General features: G+C 56.8%; 1 protein-coding gene across 5 annotated transcripts in view; it reads right to left on the bottom strand.

Annotated features, from left to right (window-relative positions):
• Positions 1–2676: 2676 nt before the first annotated feature.
• Positions 2677–13774, bottom strand: part of RGS3 (regulator of G protein signaling 3) — a 176130-nt gene continuing 165032 nt past the window's right edge. For all 5 annotated transcript variants that reach the window (XM_037798589.1, XM_037798590.1, XM_037798591.1 and 2 more), the window contains 5 exons: positions 9060–9124; positions 5650–5751; positions 5194–5255; positions 4449–4615; positions 2677–3650 (listed from right to left, as the gene is read on the bottom strand). In XM_037798589.1, coding sequence (XP_037654517.1) covers positions 3465–3650; positions 4449–4615; positions 5194–5255; positions 5650–5751; positions 9060–9124 — 582 coding nt within the window. In that variant the 3' untranslated portion in view covers positions 2677–3464. The remainder of the gene's footprint in view (positions 3651–4448; positions 4616–5193; positions 5256–5649; positions 5752–9059; positions 9125–13774) is intronic.

Below are 13774 nucleotides of genomic sequence, written 5' to 3' on the forward strand. Positions count from 1 at the left end.
GCAGCTCGTGTGTGAGGAGCACATACCCCAGGCCAGGCACTGGGCTGGACTCGCCACATTCACAGCCTTGCCTGGTCATTGTGACTCTGGGGTAGGTGCCATAATGCACAATTTATAAAGGAGAAAATGAGGCCAAGAGAGGTACTGTGATTTAATTGAAGAGACGCAGCTTGTTAAGTGGCAGAGCCAGGGACTGAACCCTTTCACCTCTACACCGTGCTGCTTCCCTTCCCTCCACCAGCTGCCTCAGTCTTCCCATCTGTGGGTTGGGTTGGGGGGAGCTGTACCCAACAACGTCACAGCTCTGAGATCCCACTTTGACCAGCCTGGGACTGCCGGACAGAGAGAGGGAAGTCTTCTCCTCCCATCCATGTAAAAGAAAAAGGGGACCCATCGGGGAATCTGGTATAGGGGAGGGGACTGAGAGACACATTTGAGGTCCCCCTGGGGGCCCAGACCGGACTGGGCAGGGGAACTCAGGCGTCGTTCCAGGCTGCTGTTCAGCTGCTCTGCGCAGCCAAAGCCGCGTTGAGGCCAAGGAACCAGGGTGTGAGTAATGGAAACCAGGCGGTGGGGCCTTCCGAAATGGGAATTCCATCGGACTGACTTGTTCTCCTGGGCTTTGGTTTCCAGGGCAACTTGGGGGTGGGAAGGTGGAAGGCCTCACCCCAGGCTTAATCCCTGGAACCTACAGTAATGGGAAGGTGAGTCTCCTTGTGTGCCCAGTGGCTCCTCTGAGGGGCAGACGTCATGCTGGAGGTGACGGGGAGTGGTACTACAGTCCTCTCTGGCCTCAGTTTCTCTCAGCTGTCAGCCCCCCAAAAGTCAGGCCTGGAGGGACCTGAGAGATGCCCTTGCTTGGAATTAGGAGCACAATTCCGCTCTCCTATCCTTCCAGCCTCATTGAGGGACTGGAGGCTCCATGGTGGGAAAGCCCTCCACGGTTTCCAATGGCAAGGCCAGCTTGACACCCAGGCCAGTGCGAGGCCTCAGGGGTACCCGGAGGCTATGACCCAGCCTCACCCCTGGAGGAGCCCTTTCTCTGGGGTTTGAGAAAGAGGCTTTCAACACGTGTTGAGCACCAACTGCATGCCTGACCTCAGGCTAGGCCCTTTCTACATACTGGCTCACTGGATCTTCACACAGCACTGGGAAGGCAGTAGCATCTTCCCTGTTTTTGTAGGCTCAGAAAGGGACAGTGACTTGCCCAAGGTTACAGAGCAAGTCATTGCAGAGGCAGGATTGAAATCTGAGTCTGATTCTAAAGCCGGAGCAGCCTTTGGAGACATACGAGCCCACACCTCATTGTGAGGCTGTTTGGTGAGAGCTAATCCAGGAGGGGGGGCATGACTCCCTGGGAAGCAGAGAAGGGGGCTATATAACGACCCAGGCTATGGTTGGCATAGTGAAAGCTCTTCCAAAATAGCCGTCAGGGGTGCACGGGAGTTGGGGGATCACATCTGCGATGGGGCAGGAAGTCAGGTGCAGCTGGCGGGGGGTGTGTGGTGGTCAGAGGGCTTGCCTCTCCCTTCTGAGTGAGGCCCTGGACCTGCCCCCTGCCACCCCCTGGGCAGTTCAGCCCCCAGACCTCCCTGAGGATCTCCAGAGACCACCAATTCCTAACCTCCCACTGAGCTGTGAGGGGGTGCAGGGAGATAGAGCCAGAGGCCTTGCCTAGGGAGGTCAGCGAGGGGAGCAAGGAGGAGAGTGTGGCTGCACAGCCCCACGTCCTCTGTGGCAACAAGTCCCCAAGTGGGCAGATCTGAACCTGGGACCCCAGTCAGGGAATAAGATCCAAGGAGAAGGAGCCCAGTTCCTCCTGCACCAGCTCCTTCCAACTTCATGCAAGTCAGCGCAGCCTGGCCAGTCCCCACCCCAGGCCCTGGGAGGTTGGGGGTGGGGGGCACCAGGGACCAGCTTTGGCAGCCGCTTGTTCTGGGTCCCAGGCCCTCTTCTACTCCCCTCTAGTTGAAGGATTCAGGGCCTCCCTCCAAGTGTGGCTTTGGACCAGGCCTTTCCTAAACTTGCATCCCCTATTGTGGGCAGGAAGGAAACAAAGGCACAAAAGCAGAAGCCTTCCCCAGGACTGCCCCATACTCCCTCTGTTCCGAAGGCCTCCGTGAGTCTGTCTGCAGACACCCGGGCTGAGGGCCTGGTCCCACCCACCTCCACCAACCAACCAACCATCCCTGTTACCACCGGAGAGCTCCATTAGCATCTCAGTGTGGTGGTTCGGAGAAGGGAAGGCACTTGACGAAGGTCACACAGCCAGTTGGTGGCCAAGGTTGGACCCTATTCTGCAGCCAGTGGAGGGCAGGGATCAGAGCTCTGGCTTTGTGGCTGGTCCTGGGCTGCTCCGTCTCTGCCACTCGCTGGCAGTAGGACCTTGGGCAAGTGGCCTTGCCAGTCTGTGCTTACTCTCCTCCTCTAATGGGGATGACACCCACCTCCGAGGCTTGGGGAGGAGATGAGTTGACAAATGTCACGTGAGCAGCACAGCGCCTGGCACAGAGGAAGTGGGGATCAGGGATCAGCTCTCACTGCTACATACGGCTCCAGGACAGGAGGCAGATGATGGCAAGAGGGGACAAGGAATGGGGTCGACAGCCCCACTACCAAGCCCGCCAGGCCCCAGTCACCCTGGCAAGGTTCAAAACCAGGAATATACAGAAAGGGTCAAGAACAAGAAATAACACAGGCCTTTTATTTGCTCCAGAACTTGGCTGCTGTACGACGTCTGAGGGTGCCACGCTCTCTCGGAATCCCCCAGGGATCCCCACCCTGGGAGTGCCAGACTTCTGCATGAGGTCAGCCTGCAGTGCCCCCACAGCCCTCGTCTGTCCAGAAGGCCTGGCTGCCCACCATTGGGGCCCTGGACCACCAAATCCCCTGAAACTGGAAAGTGGTGGCCACCACCTCTGTGAGGTGGCTTTTCACAAGGCGTTGGTTAAAATATTGCACTTGTATATTAGGAAAATTGATGAGGCAAGGGTTTCCTATTACAGGACAACGTGCCAAGCATCCAACTACAGTTTAAATAAATAAAACTCAAGGAGAGGGTCTAGCTGTGAGCCCCAGCAGGCACCCCCCTTCCCCCAGGAGGGCCCCGGAGCCCAGGCCAGGCCCCGTGCCCCATCAGCCAGTTCTTCAAGGAACTTGGTCAAAGCAAAGTCTCCGCTGCGGGGAGCAGTGGCTCCGGATCTGGCTCAGCAGGGCCCCTGATCTGCCAGGGCCCTTGGGCCCCCTCGTACCAGGGCAGCGGGAACCCAAAGGGCCAGCCCTTCCATTCCTCCAGTGGCCTGGGTCCCTCTTGGTCCCAGCCTCACATCCAAATGTCTATCTGTCCATCCGGAGATGCAGCCTCTGGGGGCCTGCTTGCTCCCTCCGTTGCAGGGGTGAGGGAGGCAGCTGGGGTGGGGGCCCAGCCCGCCGGGTGTGAACACTGAGCTCTGCCCTGGCTGCCCCTAAAGTGGGGGACTCATCTTCTTCTGGTTAATGAGGTCCAGATAGAGGTCAGAGCGCAGAAAGCGTGGGTATGAGTCCTTTTCCATGAGCCCAAAGATGCGCTTCTGGGCCAAGTCGAAGCAGCCCCGCGTGACGCTCTGCAGGTTGTCCTTGGTGTGTTCTCGAGTGTATGAATCCAGGTTTACCTGCGGGGGCAGAGGGGATGTGGTCAGGGCCACCTGCGAGGGGCTGACCCAAAGGATCAGATGCTAGGAATAGGACCAACACAGCCTCTGACCTCCAAGCCCCTCTGCTCTACACATTTTATGTTTCAGAGTGGAGGCCCTTAGATCAGCGGATTTACGTGCTGGCTCAGTACATACTGCAGGGGTGGCAGAGTTTACAGGGCCACCTCTAAGGTCAGGCTGCCTGGGTTGAAACCCTACTGGTGCCACCCCCAGGCATGGACCTTAAGCATGTATATCACCTAAGTGTCTGAGCTTCAGTTGTCTTATCTGTAGGCTAGGAATAATGGACATTCCTCAAGTGATTCTGAAAATTAAACAGGATCACCCACAGAAAGCACTCTGCACAGTGCCTCACAAACAGTAAGCACTCAATAGATGTTAGCTGCTGTGAGTAGGTTCTCTGAGATGGTCTCCTCATTTTAAAAATGAAGGCAATATTACAAATAGGTGATATTACTTATTTTGGTGGTGGTTGTAAGGATTAAATGCAGCAGCACATACATAAAGGGCTTCACATGTGCCGGGCACACAGCAGCCCCCAGATGGTGGCAATTTTTATTATTAATCAGGACTCTGTTCTTTTCCTGGCCCCAGTTTGCTTGCTCTCTGCCCTGGGCACATGGCTCCTGACAGTCCCTCTGCCCTCTCCCCTTCCTAAGCTGCCGGCTGGCTCCATGAGGCTGCCAGCACTCCAATCCCTGAAGGGCCACTGGGCAAGGGGGCTTGTGGGACTCTGGGCCCAGCTGGAGGCTTTACCTCCTTGCACGCCTGGATGGCGATGTATTCAGCAAAGATCTTCTTGGCCTTGGCCGCCATCTTGGACTGTGACTTGACCTTCTTGAAGTCCTCGCATGCCAGCCAGAACTCCAGGTTCTCCTCACTGAACTCCGTGCGCAGGAAGGCCTGGAACACCGCTAACCCATCTGTGACAAGAAGCCCGACCCTGGGTGAGAGGGGCTTCTCTTGCCCTCAGGAGCCCCCAGCTTACCCTTCCGGGGCCTTGAGAGAAAAAAACACCGGGAGCTTAGCAAGATTGCCCGTCCCTGGGAGCCAGGGGCCTGGGATGTGGTCCCAGCCTTGCCACTGCCTTGGGCAGGCCTCTCCCCCATCTATGCCTCAGTTTCCTCATCTGTAAATGGGGGTCATCAGCCCCCTCTCCTGGAGCCCTGTGAAGATCAGATGGACCCTGTCCACAAAAAGGCTACATACTTGGCCTAGTGTAAGCCTTCAGTACATGGAAATGTTTACTGTTATTCTGGGAATATGGGTCTGAGCACACAGGTCCCAACGGCCTCTAGCAAGCAGTGCCAGCTCCTGTGGGCAGAGAGCGGCTGGCAGAAGCCAATCCCAAAGCCGAACCAAGGACCTCTGCCTGGGCCCAGCCTCTACTTCTCCAGGAGGAGATGGGCTCTCTGAGCCTGGGTGAGGAAGGAAGGAAGAGGGGGAGGGAAGGAGGGAGAGAGCACAGGGCAGGGAAAATGGGCCAGCGGCCCCCACTTACATTTGTGAAGCAGCAGCTTCTCCAAGGACTCACCCCACTTGAGGGCTTCCTCTGAGGTGGGCCTGGGGGGGGGCAAAGAAAGGGGCACAGTGAGGCCTGGAGGGAGGCTGGGGCTAGGAAGCCTTTGTTGGCTGCCCCGGGTCCAGACAGCAGCTGAGCCGGGCGGGGAGCCTGGGAGGGAGGCAGCTCCAGCCGCCAGCATCTCGGCCCACCCCCAGCCCCCTTTCTCCTTTCTTAGGGCCAGCACCACTGCGAGCCCCCCACCCTCCACCCTGCCTGGCCTCCCTTCCCAGGGTGGCTGCTCAGCAGATTCCAGGCGCCCTCTGTGAGAGCCCCCAGCTCCCCTGAGCTGGGTCAAGCCAACAAAACCCCTCCTGCCACAACCCCACCTCTCAGCCCTGCTCCCCGGGGCCAGGGGATGCCTGGGTGGTCTGAGGGGTGCCCGGGGAGACTTACTTGAAGGACTTTGTCACTTTGTCTGCTTTGCCCGATGGCTGGGCCCCGGGGGACTCGTTCCGCCGCCTGAAGATGCCCAGCTTGTTCTTCATGTCCTTGGCTCTGGTGGCAGAAGCAGAGAAGGGGTCGGTCAGCCTGGCAGCCTCGGCCCCTGCAAACGCGGGGTGTGGGCGGGGGCCAGGAGCACCTACTCCTTCATCGTGTGCCGCCTCTGCAGGTTCCCGTTGCGCGTGAGATACATGCCACGGAGCATCTCTGCAGCCCGACCTTGGGGCCCCGGGACGGTCTGCAGGGAACGCCCCCGGGCTCCTGCCCCCACCCTGCGTCCCAGGCAGGCAGGCGGGCGGGTGGGCAACAACGGGGCAGCCTGCAGCCGGAGCGCTCGCTGGGATCCCCGCCCAACGACTGGACTCGCAGGCACAGGCTGGGGATGGGCCTCAGACAGGAGGAGTCAGGAAATGGGAGGGATGGCGGCGGTGGGGGGGGGGGGGGACAGAAAAAAAATATCCCTCCTGGCCAACCCAGAGAGGGAGCCCGTGAAAGGGGCATGTGTCTGCAAGGGGAGCCTCTGGGGCGGGCCCAGGCAGGAAGCCAGACCCAGTTATTTGTGACCAGCCTCCCGGTTACCATGGCAATGCAGGGGAGGGGGGGAAGGAGGAGAAAACAAGTCAGCAAATTGCTGGGAGGGAAAGAGGGAGGGAGGGAGGGGAGGCCCTGCCCACCAGAGAGGCAGGCCAGGCTATTTTTAGCCAAGAACCATTTTTAGCCTGGACACACCCCCAGGAGGCACTGGACTTCAGTGCTCGGCAGGGCAAACTGCTGGCAAGGAATGGGTTAAAGCCTCGGGCTGACGCCCCCTCCCCTTTGCCTCACCCCCAGACCTCCAACAGTGGGCACCTCCGGGAACAGCTCCTGCCTACCCAGGGGCTCGGGCTGGGAACCATGATTATACAGGGTCCCCAAAGTCTTAGTACAGTTTTAAGCCTTAGTAACTTCAGAAGCACAAATGCTACAAACTTGCTAAATGTCATTTGAAAGTTTGCTTAAATTTTTATGCACATTTAGTTTTGTGATTTTGAAGAATAATTTTTTACCTTAATTTTTTATTTCCATCGTTCTGATGAAAGATGGAAAATGCTGACTGAAGCCATAAGTTAAAATTAAAACGTTATTATCAAAATCACAAAAAGAAATAACGGCAAAAGAAATGGAAAACTTAAACTTTCAAAGGCATTCTGCCAGTTTGTAGCAGTTATACTTCTGAAGCTATTAAAGCTTAAAATCGCACTAAGACTTTGGGGATGCCCTATATGATTAGGGAAAGTGGTACTGGGTGGAGGTTAAGAGCTGAGGTTCTGGAACCAGGCAGGCCTGAGTTCAAATCCCACCTCCAGCAGTAACTGCGCCTTTTGTCAAGTTACCTAACCTCTCTGATCGCCAAGTTTCCAAGTAAGAACTTAGTGAGAAAGTTCTGTGCCTTGTGGAGCCCCTGCTACAGGCCCACCATCCAGTAGAGGACACAGAAGCCCAGGGTGGGGGTGAGTGGTGGGTGGGTAGGGGGACTGGGACTGCGGTGGTGGTCACTGGGGGGGGGGGTAGGGGGCTTGCCTGAGGTCCAGGGCACACCCTGCAGGGCACCTCCATCTGCCTGGGCTCCATGCTTGCTCAGAGCCCACTGCATTTCTCTGTGGCTGCAGGAGGCTGGGGCTCCAATCCGGCCATGGCTTTTCTCCTGGCCAGGCAAACTGGGCAGACTGGCAGCTGCAGAGCTCAGCTGGAGAGGCCCTTGGAAGTCTCTGATTCCCATGACCTCCTTTTACCACCCAAAGATCCTGGGCAAACCGAGGAGGGATGGCAGGGGGCAGAAGGACCCTTTGTGTCCCCATGTGAGCCCAGAGGGCAGAACAGGGACCCATAAGAGGAAGCTAAAGGAGCACTTCCCACCAATGAAAGCCATGAAAAGATGGAATGACTGGCTCCTGGGGGAGAGGACTCCTGTCACTAGGGGCTCAAATGCTATTTGGCAGGGACGTGATGGAAAGTGACCCACATCAGGAGGTCTCTGCACGGAGCTTAGGTATCAGCTAGCACGCCAGGTTTCGGATCTGAGCTCTGCCACTTACTTGCTAGGTGACAAGTAAGTTAATCTCTTTGTGCCTCAGTTTACTCATTTGTAAAATAAGGATAATAATAATGCCTAATCTGTGGTGAAGATTAAATTAGGTGCTCTATGTAATGCACATAGATGAGAGCCTGGCACGATAATTGTTTGCTATTTTTATTATTATCTCAGATCCTGAGTCCTTGGCTAAGCTTCGAGTATAAGCTTCAGGCATTTAAAATGCAGTGCCCGTTCTGGAAGGAGGCTGGAGCTGGAGGGACAGCCGTGCAGCTAGCCCTGGGCACCCAGGAAGCCTACCCTGTACGGCCCTGCACCCCGGGGAACTCTCCTGCTCCCACAGCAACTCAGCCTTTTGCCTTCCCTGCAAAGTGTCAATTGTCCCTGGCTGGAGAGTGGAAGACGCTGCAGTTGCTGCAGAAAGCTGGAGAGGGAAGGGGAGCTGGGGCGAGAAACTGTTTCTAGGAAGTGGACCCAGACCAAGGTCAAGACCAGGGAGGAGGGCCACACGTCTATCTGGGAAGGGGTCTTGTTCCCCTCACCCCCCCTCCAGACACAATGCAGGGCACTGCCAGGCTGGAGGGGAAGGGGCACCCTCTGGGGACCACTGTGTGCCTTCTTCCCATTCTTCCCCGTCTCTGAGGCTTCAGGCTCCTCAGGAAACCTAAGGAGAACCCCCACCCCCACAAACCCACTCCATTAATTGGCAACTCTTGAGAAACCTCCAAAACGAAAGTAATAGGGGACCCGAGCGTGAATCCGCTGTCTGGGCCAGCAGCGCCCCCTCCTGGCAATGCCCGAGATGTTAACATCCAAAAGCTCAAGGCTGGAGGAGAAAGGAGAACCTCCGGAACTCAGTTCAGCCCTTTCTCAGGTCACGCAAGGGGAGGGAGCCCAGAGGGAGCAAAGGTCTTGCCCAAGGTCACTCGGCCACTGCTTGGCTCAGAGGCTGGGTCAGAACCAGGGCAAACTGGCTGAGGCTCTGCTTGTGTTACAGCTTCCAGGTCCCTTGCCTTGCTCTGGGATCAAAAAGGCAGCCCCAGGCCCCTGCAAGGATGCTTAGGGCAGTGCCAGGCACTCACTGAGGACCCCAGAGACCTACCGTGGAGCCATGCTAAGCCCCAAGAACCTACTGTTCATTAATGCCTGGCGCTGTGGGCAGGTCTGGGCAGAGCCTCATCTCCCCACCTGCAGCCTGGAGGAGAGACAAGCCCGAGGGCCGAGGAGGAAGAAGGGCGCAGGGGAGCCTCCCTGGCTGCAAGGGTGAAGGCCACGGATCTTTACAACGTACAGGTTTTTGCTCTTTCTCTTCCTGGAGGCTTCATCATCATCCCCAACCGCGTCGGACCCGCTCATCTGAGGAGAGAAGACAGAGGCATTGCAGCCTGGGCAGCAAAGAGAGGCAAAGGAGGCCCGGGGAGGCAAGGGCTCCTGCAGCCAGCCCTCCCCACCTCCCAAAGCTTCCACCCCTCACAGAACAGGTGAGGGAGGGAGACCCCACCGCAGGGAACAGCTTATATGTGTAGTGGTTGGCTCTGCAAAGCCTCCAGCTATAAGGGTCTCCTGGTGCGTGCAGGAACCCGCTGGCTGGGAAGAAGCTGGAAGAACGGTACTAAGGCGGCAAGTCACTGTCCCAGGCAGTGGGGCAGGCCACAGAGCTGGGCTCTAGTCAGGATGCGCTGTGTGACTGGGCTAAGTCACCACCCCTCTCTGAGCCTCATTCCTTCATTTCTAAAGTGGTGATCATAATGACTAATTCACAGGATTCTGAGGTTCAAAGGAGACCTGGGATAGGTTGGCACTGTGGAAAGTGAATCATCACACAGGCCTGAGAGCACGTCTCTTGCCTTAAACCTTCCGTGGTTGCTGAGTGCCCTCGGGATAATGTCTAAACTCCATAACGTGACATCCCGGGTCTACCATCTTAGGACTTGGGCAGAAAGCTCCATTTGAACATCTGGCTTTAATTCCTTCAGTTACTTTTCCAGCCTGACCCCTGCTCCAGCTCCCTCCTTGACTCTCCGTGTCCTTATCTGCCCTGTCCCCTCATTTCAAGCCTGCATGTGCTGTTCCTTCTGTGGGGGTGCCTGTATGACCTGCCCACCTCCCTTCCCTTCTAAGATCTAGGCTCAGGTAAGATCTAGAACTGGTTAAGCAGCTTAAATGCTTCCTCACCTGGGAAGGCTTCCCTCAGCCCTAGACTAGGCTTGTGCCCCCTCCATCCCCCTTTGAGGCTCCCCCACACTCAAAATGGCTTGCTCCAAATCCGCCTTCTCTGCTCAACAGTGAGCTCCTGAGAGCAAGGCCTCTGTCTGCCTGGGTCATGTCTACAGGGCCTGGCACACATCAGGAGCTCAGTGTTTGTCAGATGAATGAATGAATCAAGAGAGAAGGGAAGCAGACTGGGGAAGGCCAGTGTGAGGCCCTTGCTGCTTGATCCAGGGCCTGCGACCTCAGCCCCAGCAGCCTCATCACAGCCCACAGGTTCCGCCCCTCCCCACCCCCATTTCCCACTTTTGCCCATGCTGTGCCCCCTCCTGGAACGCCCTCTCTGTTCTTCCCCTCCATCTTTGCTCCTCCCAATCTGTCACCTCTCCTCTCCTCCAGGCCACTCCACACTCCCGCCATCTGGATGGGGGCTGCCCCGGGTCTCCCTCGCTCTGCCTGTGACTCTGCATCCTCACTGGCCAGGCGAGACCCAGGGCCCCACAGGGCCCCCAGAACAGGAGCCTAGGAAATGCTCTGAGTCGGCAGAGGAGCTGGAGCCAGAGCCCAGGACGGGCTGGGCATGGTCACTGTGTCTCAGGACAGGGCAGGAGGCCACCAGCTGAGGACCCCAGCTCCCACTCTTCATGGGATCCACCTTGGGCCTCAGTTTCCTCATCTGTAGATTAAAGAATATGGGCTGAGCCTTTAAATGCTGTGCTCTTAATTCTAAGGGAAAAGGTGGTTTTAATCCAGATACAGCCAGCAGGAGTAGCTACTAGCCTCCATGGAGCACCACCCAACCTCCAATGTCCAGGCAAAGGATGGATGGGTAAATTATAGCTTCTTTTATGAAGTTTACACTGTAAGCCAGACACAGAGAGGAGCATTACCCAGATACTTTCTCATTAATCCTCACAGTAAACCCATAAAGTAAACGGAAGCTCAGAGATGTTAAGTCACATGCCCAAGGATACCCAGCATCTAGATACAAAGCCGGGATCTAGATCTGTCAAATAAAGACCTGGGTTTCCCCACCAGAGGATGCAACCACAGGGTACTTTTTTTACTGTTTTTAGTGAAAGACTCAGAGGAAATGCCACCTTCTTCCTGAGAACGCCGCCCATCAGAGTTGTAAACACACGTGTGCGTACGTGCACACACAGGCACACACCCTTATATGGTGTGTGATTCTAGAGCTTGGGGTGGAAGCCAGGCCTGGGCACGGATCCTGCTTCTACCGACTTGGGCTCAGCATCCCAGCCTCTCAGCCAGGGCGCAGGCGCGGAGTTGGCCGCTCCACAGGGCTGGTGGGAGATTCCCCAGGATGAGGTCTGGGGCCCCGGGGCCTGGCCCTGGCACCCAGGGTGCTGTCCCCTCCTCACCGCACAGGCTGCGGTCATGCTGGCCCGCCTGGCAGCGCCCGGGCCCCCACCCGTGGGAAAGAGCCCGTGGGCCCTGCGCTTCCTCCCATTCTAACCTCGGCTTCCGCACTTTATCGGCCCTACACAATGGGCCTGGGGACCCCTCCCGCCCGCCAGGCCCAGCCTCTGCGCTGCTGGGAAATGGGCTCTTCCTTCCACAGCTGGGAAGGGATCGTCTTCAGTATGATAGAGGGGCCTGGGCAGCTCGGAGCCTGGGAGCTGGGGAATCCCTGGGGGCCTTCTCTCAGAGGAGAAACTGAGATTGCAACACAAGGATCTGATTCCCAGCCCCGGGACTCCGCCGCCTCGGTCTCTCGGCAGGGCTTGCCCTGCTGGAGGGCAGATGGAGCGAGCCAGGCACCACCCAGTCTTCCTTTCACCCCAGGCAGGGATCCCTGGTGCCTGCCCAGCCCCGCCTGGCCACCTCCAAGGACTGGGAGCTTGCCGCCTCTCAGAATAATAATTATAATTCTCACTGTAATTATAACCGTGGTAATAGAGGTGGTTAGGAGTGTAGACTCTAAACCACCTGGATTTGAATCCTAGCTCAGTCAATTAGCCAGCTGACCTTAGCTAAGTTCCTTCCCCACTCTAGGCCTCAGTTTCCTTTTTCTTCTTCTTCTTCTTCTTTTTTTTTTTTGTTTGCATAATAAGGAAAATAATTGGACCTACCTTGGAGGGCTGGCAGGAGGATTAAGTTAATACACATGCAGTGTGCAATAGCTAGCATGGTTATTGCCCTCATTTCTTGAGCACTCACTATCTGCCAGGCACTGTGCTGAGTGCTCTCCTATGCACTACCTAATTGAATCTCCTGCCACTTCTAAGAGTTGTTTGCTGTTATTGATCCCAGTTTTCAGCCAAGGAAACTGAGGCCTGGAGCCGTTAGTCAACTTGCCTGGACTCCCAGAGCGGGCAAATAGTAGAGAATTTCAGCCTGGGCTCCGCAGCGCCCCCGGGAAGAAGGGCTCTCCTAGGGTCCTGGTCTGACCTCTGGGGCCACCCTGGCCAGGCCTGGCTAGCTTGGCAGCTCCTCCCACCCCCAACAGAACCAACTGGAAATACTGGATCTAAACTCCATGCTTATTTTTTTTAGACATAGGAAACAATTCGTCTTTGGACTTTTTTTTTTTTTAAATAGGAGGCTCAAACACGTTATCACATCTTGGAGCTGGCAGGGCACCGTGGGGGTCACCTCGTCTGGCCTCTGGCCCAGGCGGGAAGGTCCATGCAGCAGGGCTGACACCCATGTGCACAGCCTCTGCCCAGGCCAGCCTCTTTGGGTGGAGGGGGAAGCAGCAAGACCAGGGAGGGGCCCAGCCGGGCTGGGGTGGGAGTTGGTGGCAGCACGCCGGCCCAGTTGCAGAATTTTCTCTCCGGAGCTTCTCTGGCTCCCCTGGAAAAGGCCAGATGCAGGCCTGCAGATCTGCCCCGCTGGGCCTCCAGGGGTGCACCAGCAAGGCAGGGGTCTGACAGCAGGGGGCACCGTGGGACAACTCAACTCACACAGGGAGTCAGGAGCAGACAGTGTCTCCCAGGTAACCTTGGGGGGCCTTTCCCTCTCTGTGAGATGACCGGGCCCAACCAAACGACTCTAAGACTCCCCTGGTTCTGATACTTGCGGCAGAAATCACTCTATACACCAGAGGGCAGGATGACAGGAGTTAGGGGAGGGGGCAGCATAGGAACAAGCACCAGGGCTAAGTGCCACCCTTATGATGGGCAGCCCCAGCTTAGCCACTCGGCAGCACAAATGACCAGCCAAAGGCCATGTCTGCCCCACCTGGCTTTCCTGCAGCCTCACGTCATCACAAGGTCAAAGCCACGTGCACAAAGCTTCTCCTGTACCCAGCGCAGAGCTTTCTACATGCTGCTACCTTATGATTCCTCAGGATGACTCCACAAAGACCCAACATCCCCATTTTATAAGGAAAACTGAGACTCAAAGAAAAGGAAGTGACCTGGGCAAGGTCTCAGGACCTGAAAGGAGGAGGCAGAGATGAGACTCCCCTCTGCCTCTTGCCTGGCGCTGCCTGGGAACGGTGGCCTGGCACCATCAGTTGACCATCCTGGGCAAGCCAGGCCCAGGCAAGGAAGACGGAAGTCACAGGGGAACCCGTGGCCTCTGCCCTCTGCCAGTATCCCCTTCCCTACTTGAGATGTGCAGGGTCTGAAGTCGAGCCAGAGAGGTCCAGGAAAGGATGGGGCCATTTTGCAGCTTCCATTCCTTGCTGTGAAGCCTGGGGCAAGGGACTTTTCTGGAAGGCTCAGCCTCGTCGTGAAAGACGTCTTGAAAGGCCAGTCCCAGTCCCACCTTGCAGCAATGTAGAGCAGGTAAGAAAAGGGGTCTGGAGGTCCTTCGTGAATGTCAGGATGA

Source organism: Choloepus didactylus, chromosome 10 (assembly GCF_015220235.1).
Source record: "Choloepus didactylus isolate mChoDid1 chromosome 10, mChoDid1.pri, whole genome shotgun sequence".
Taxonomy (NCBI): Eukaryota; Metazoa; Chordata; class Mammalia; order Pilosa; family Megalonychidae; genus Choloepus; species Choloepus didactylus.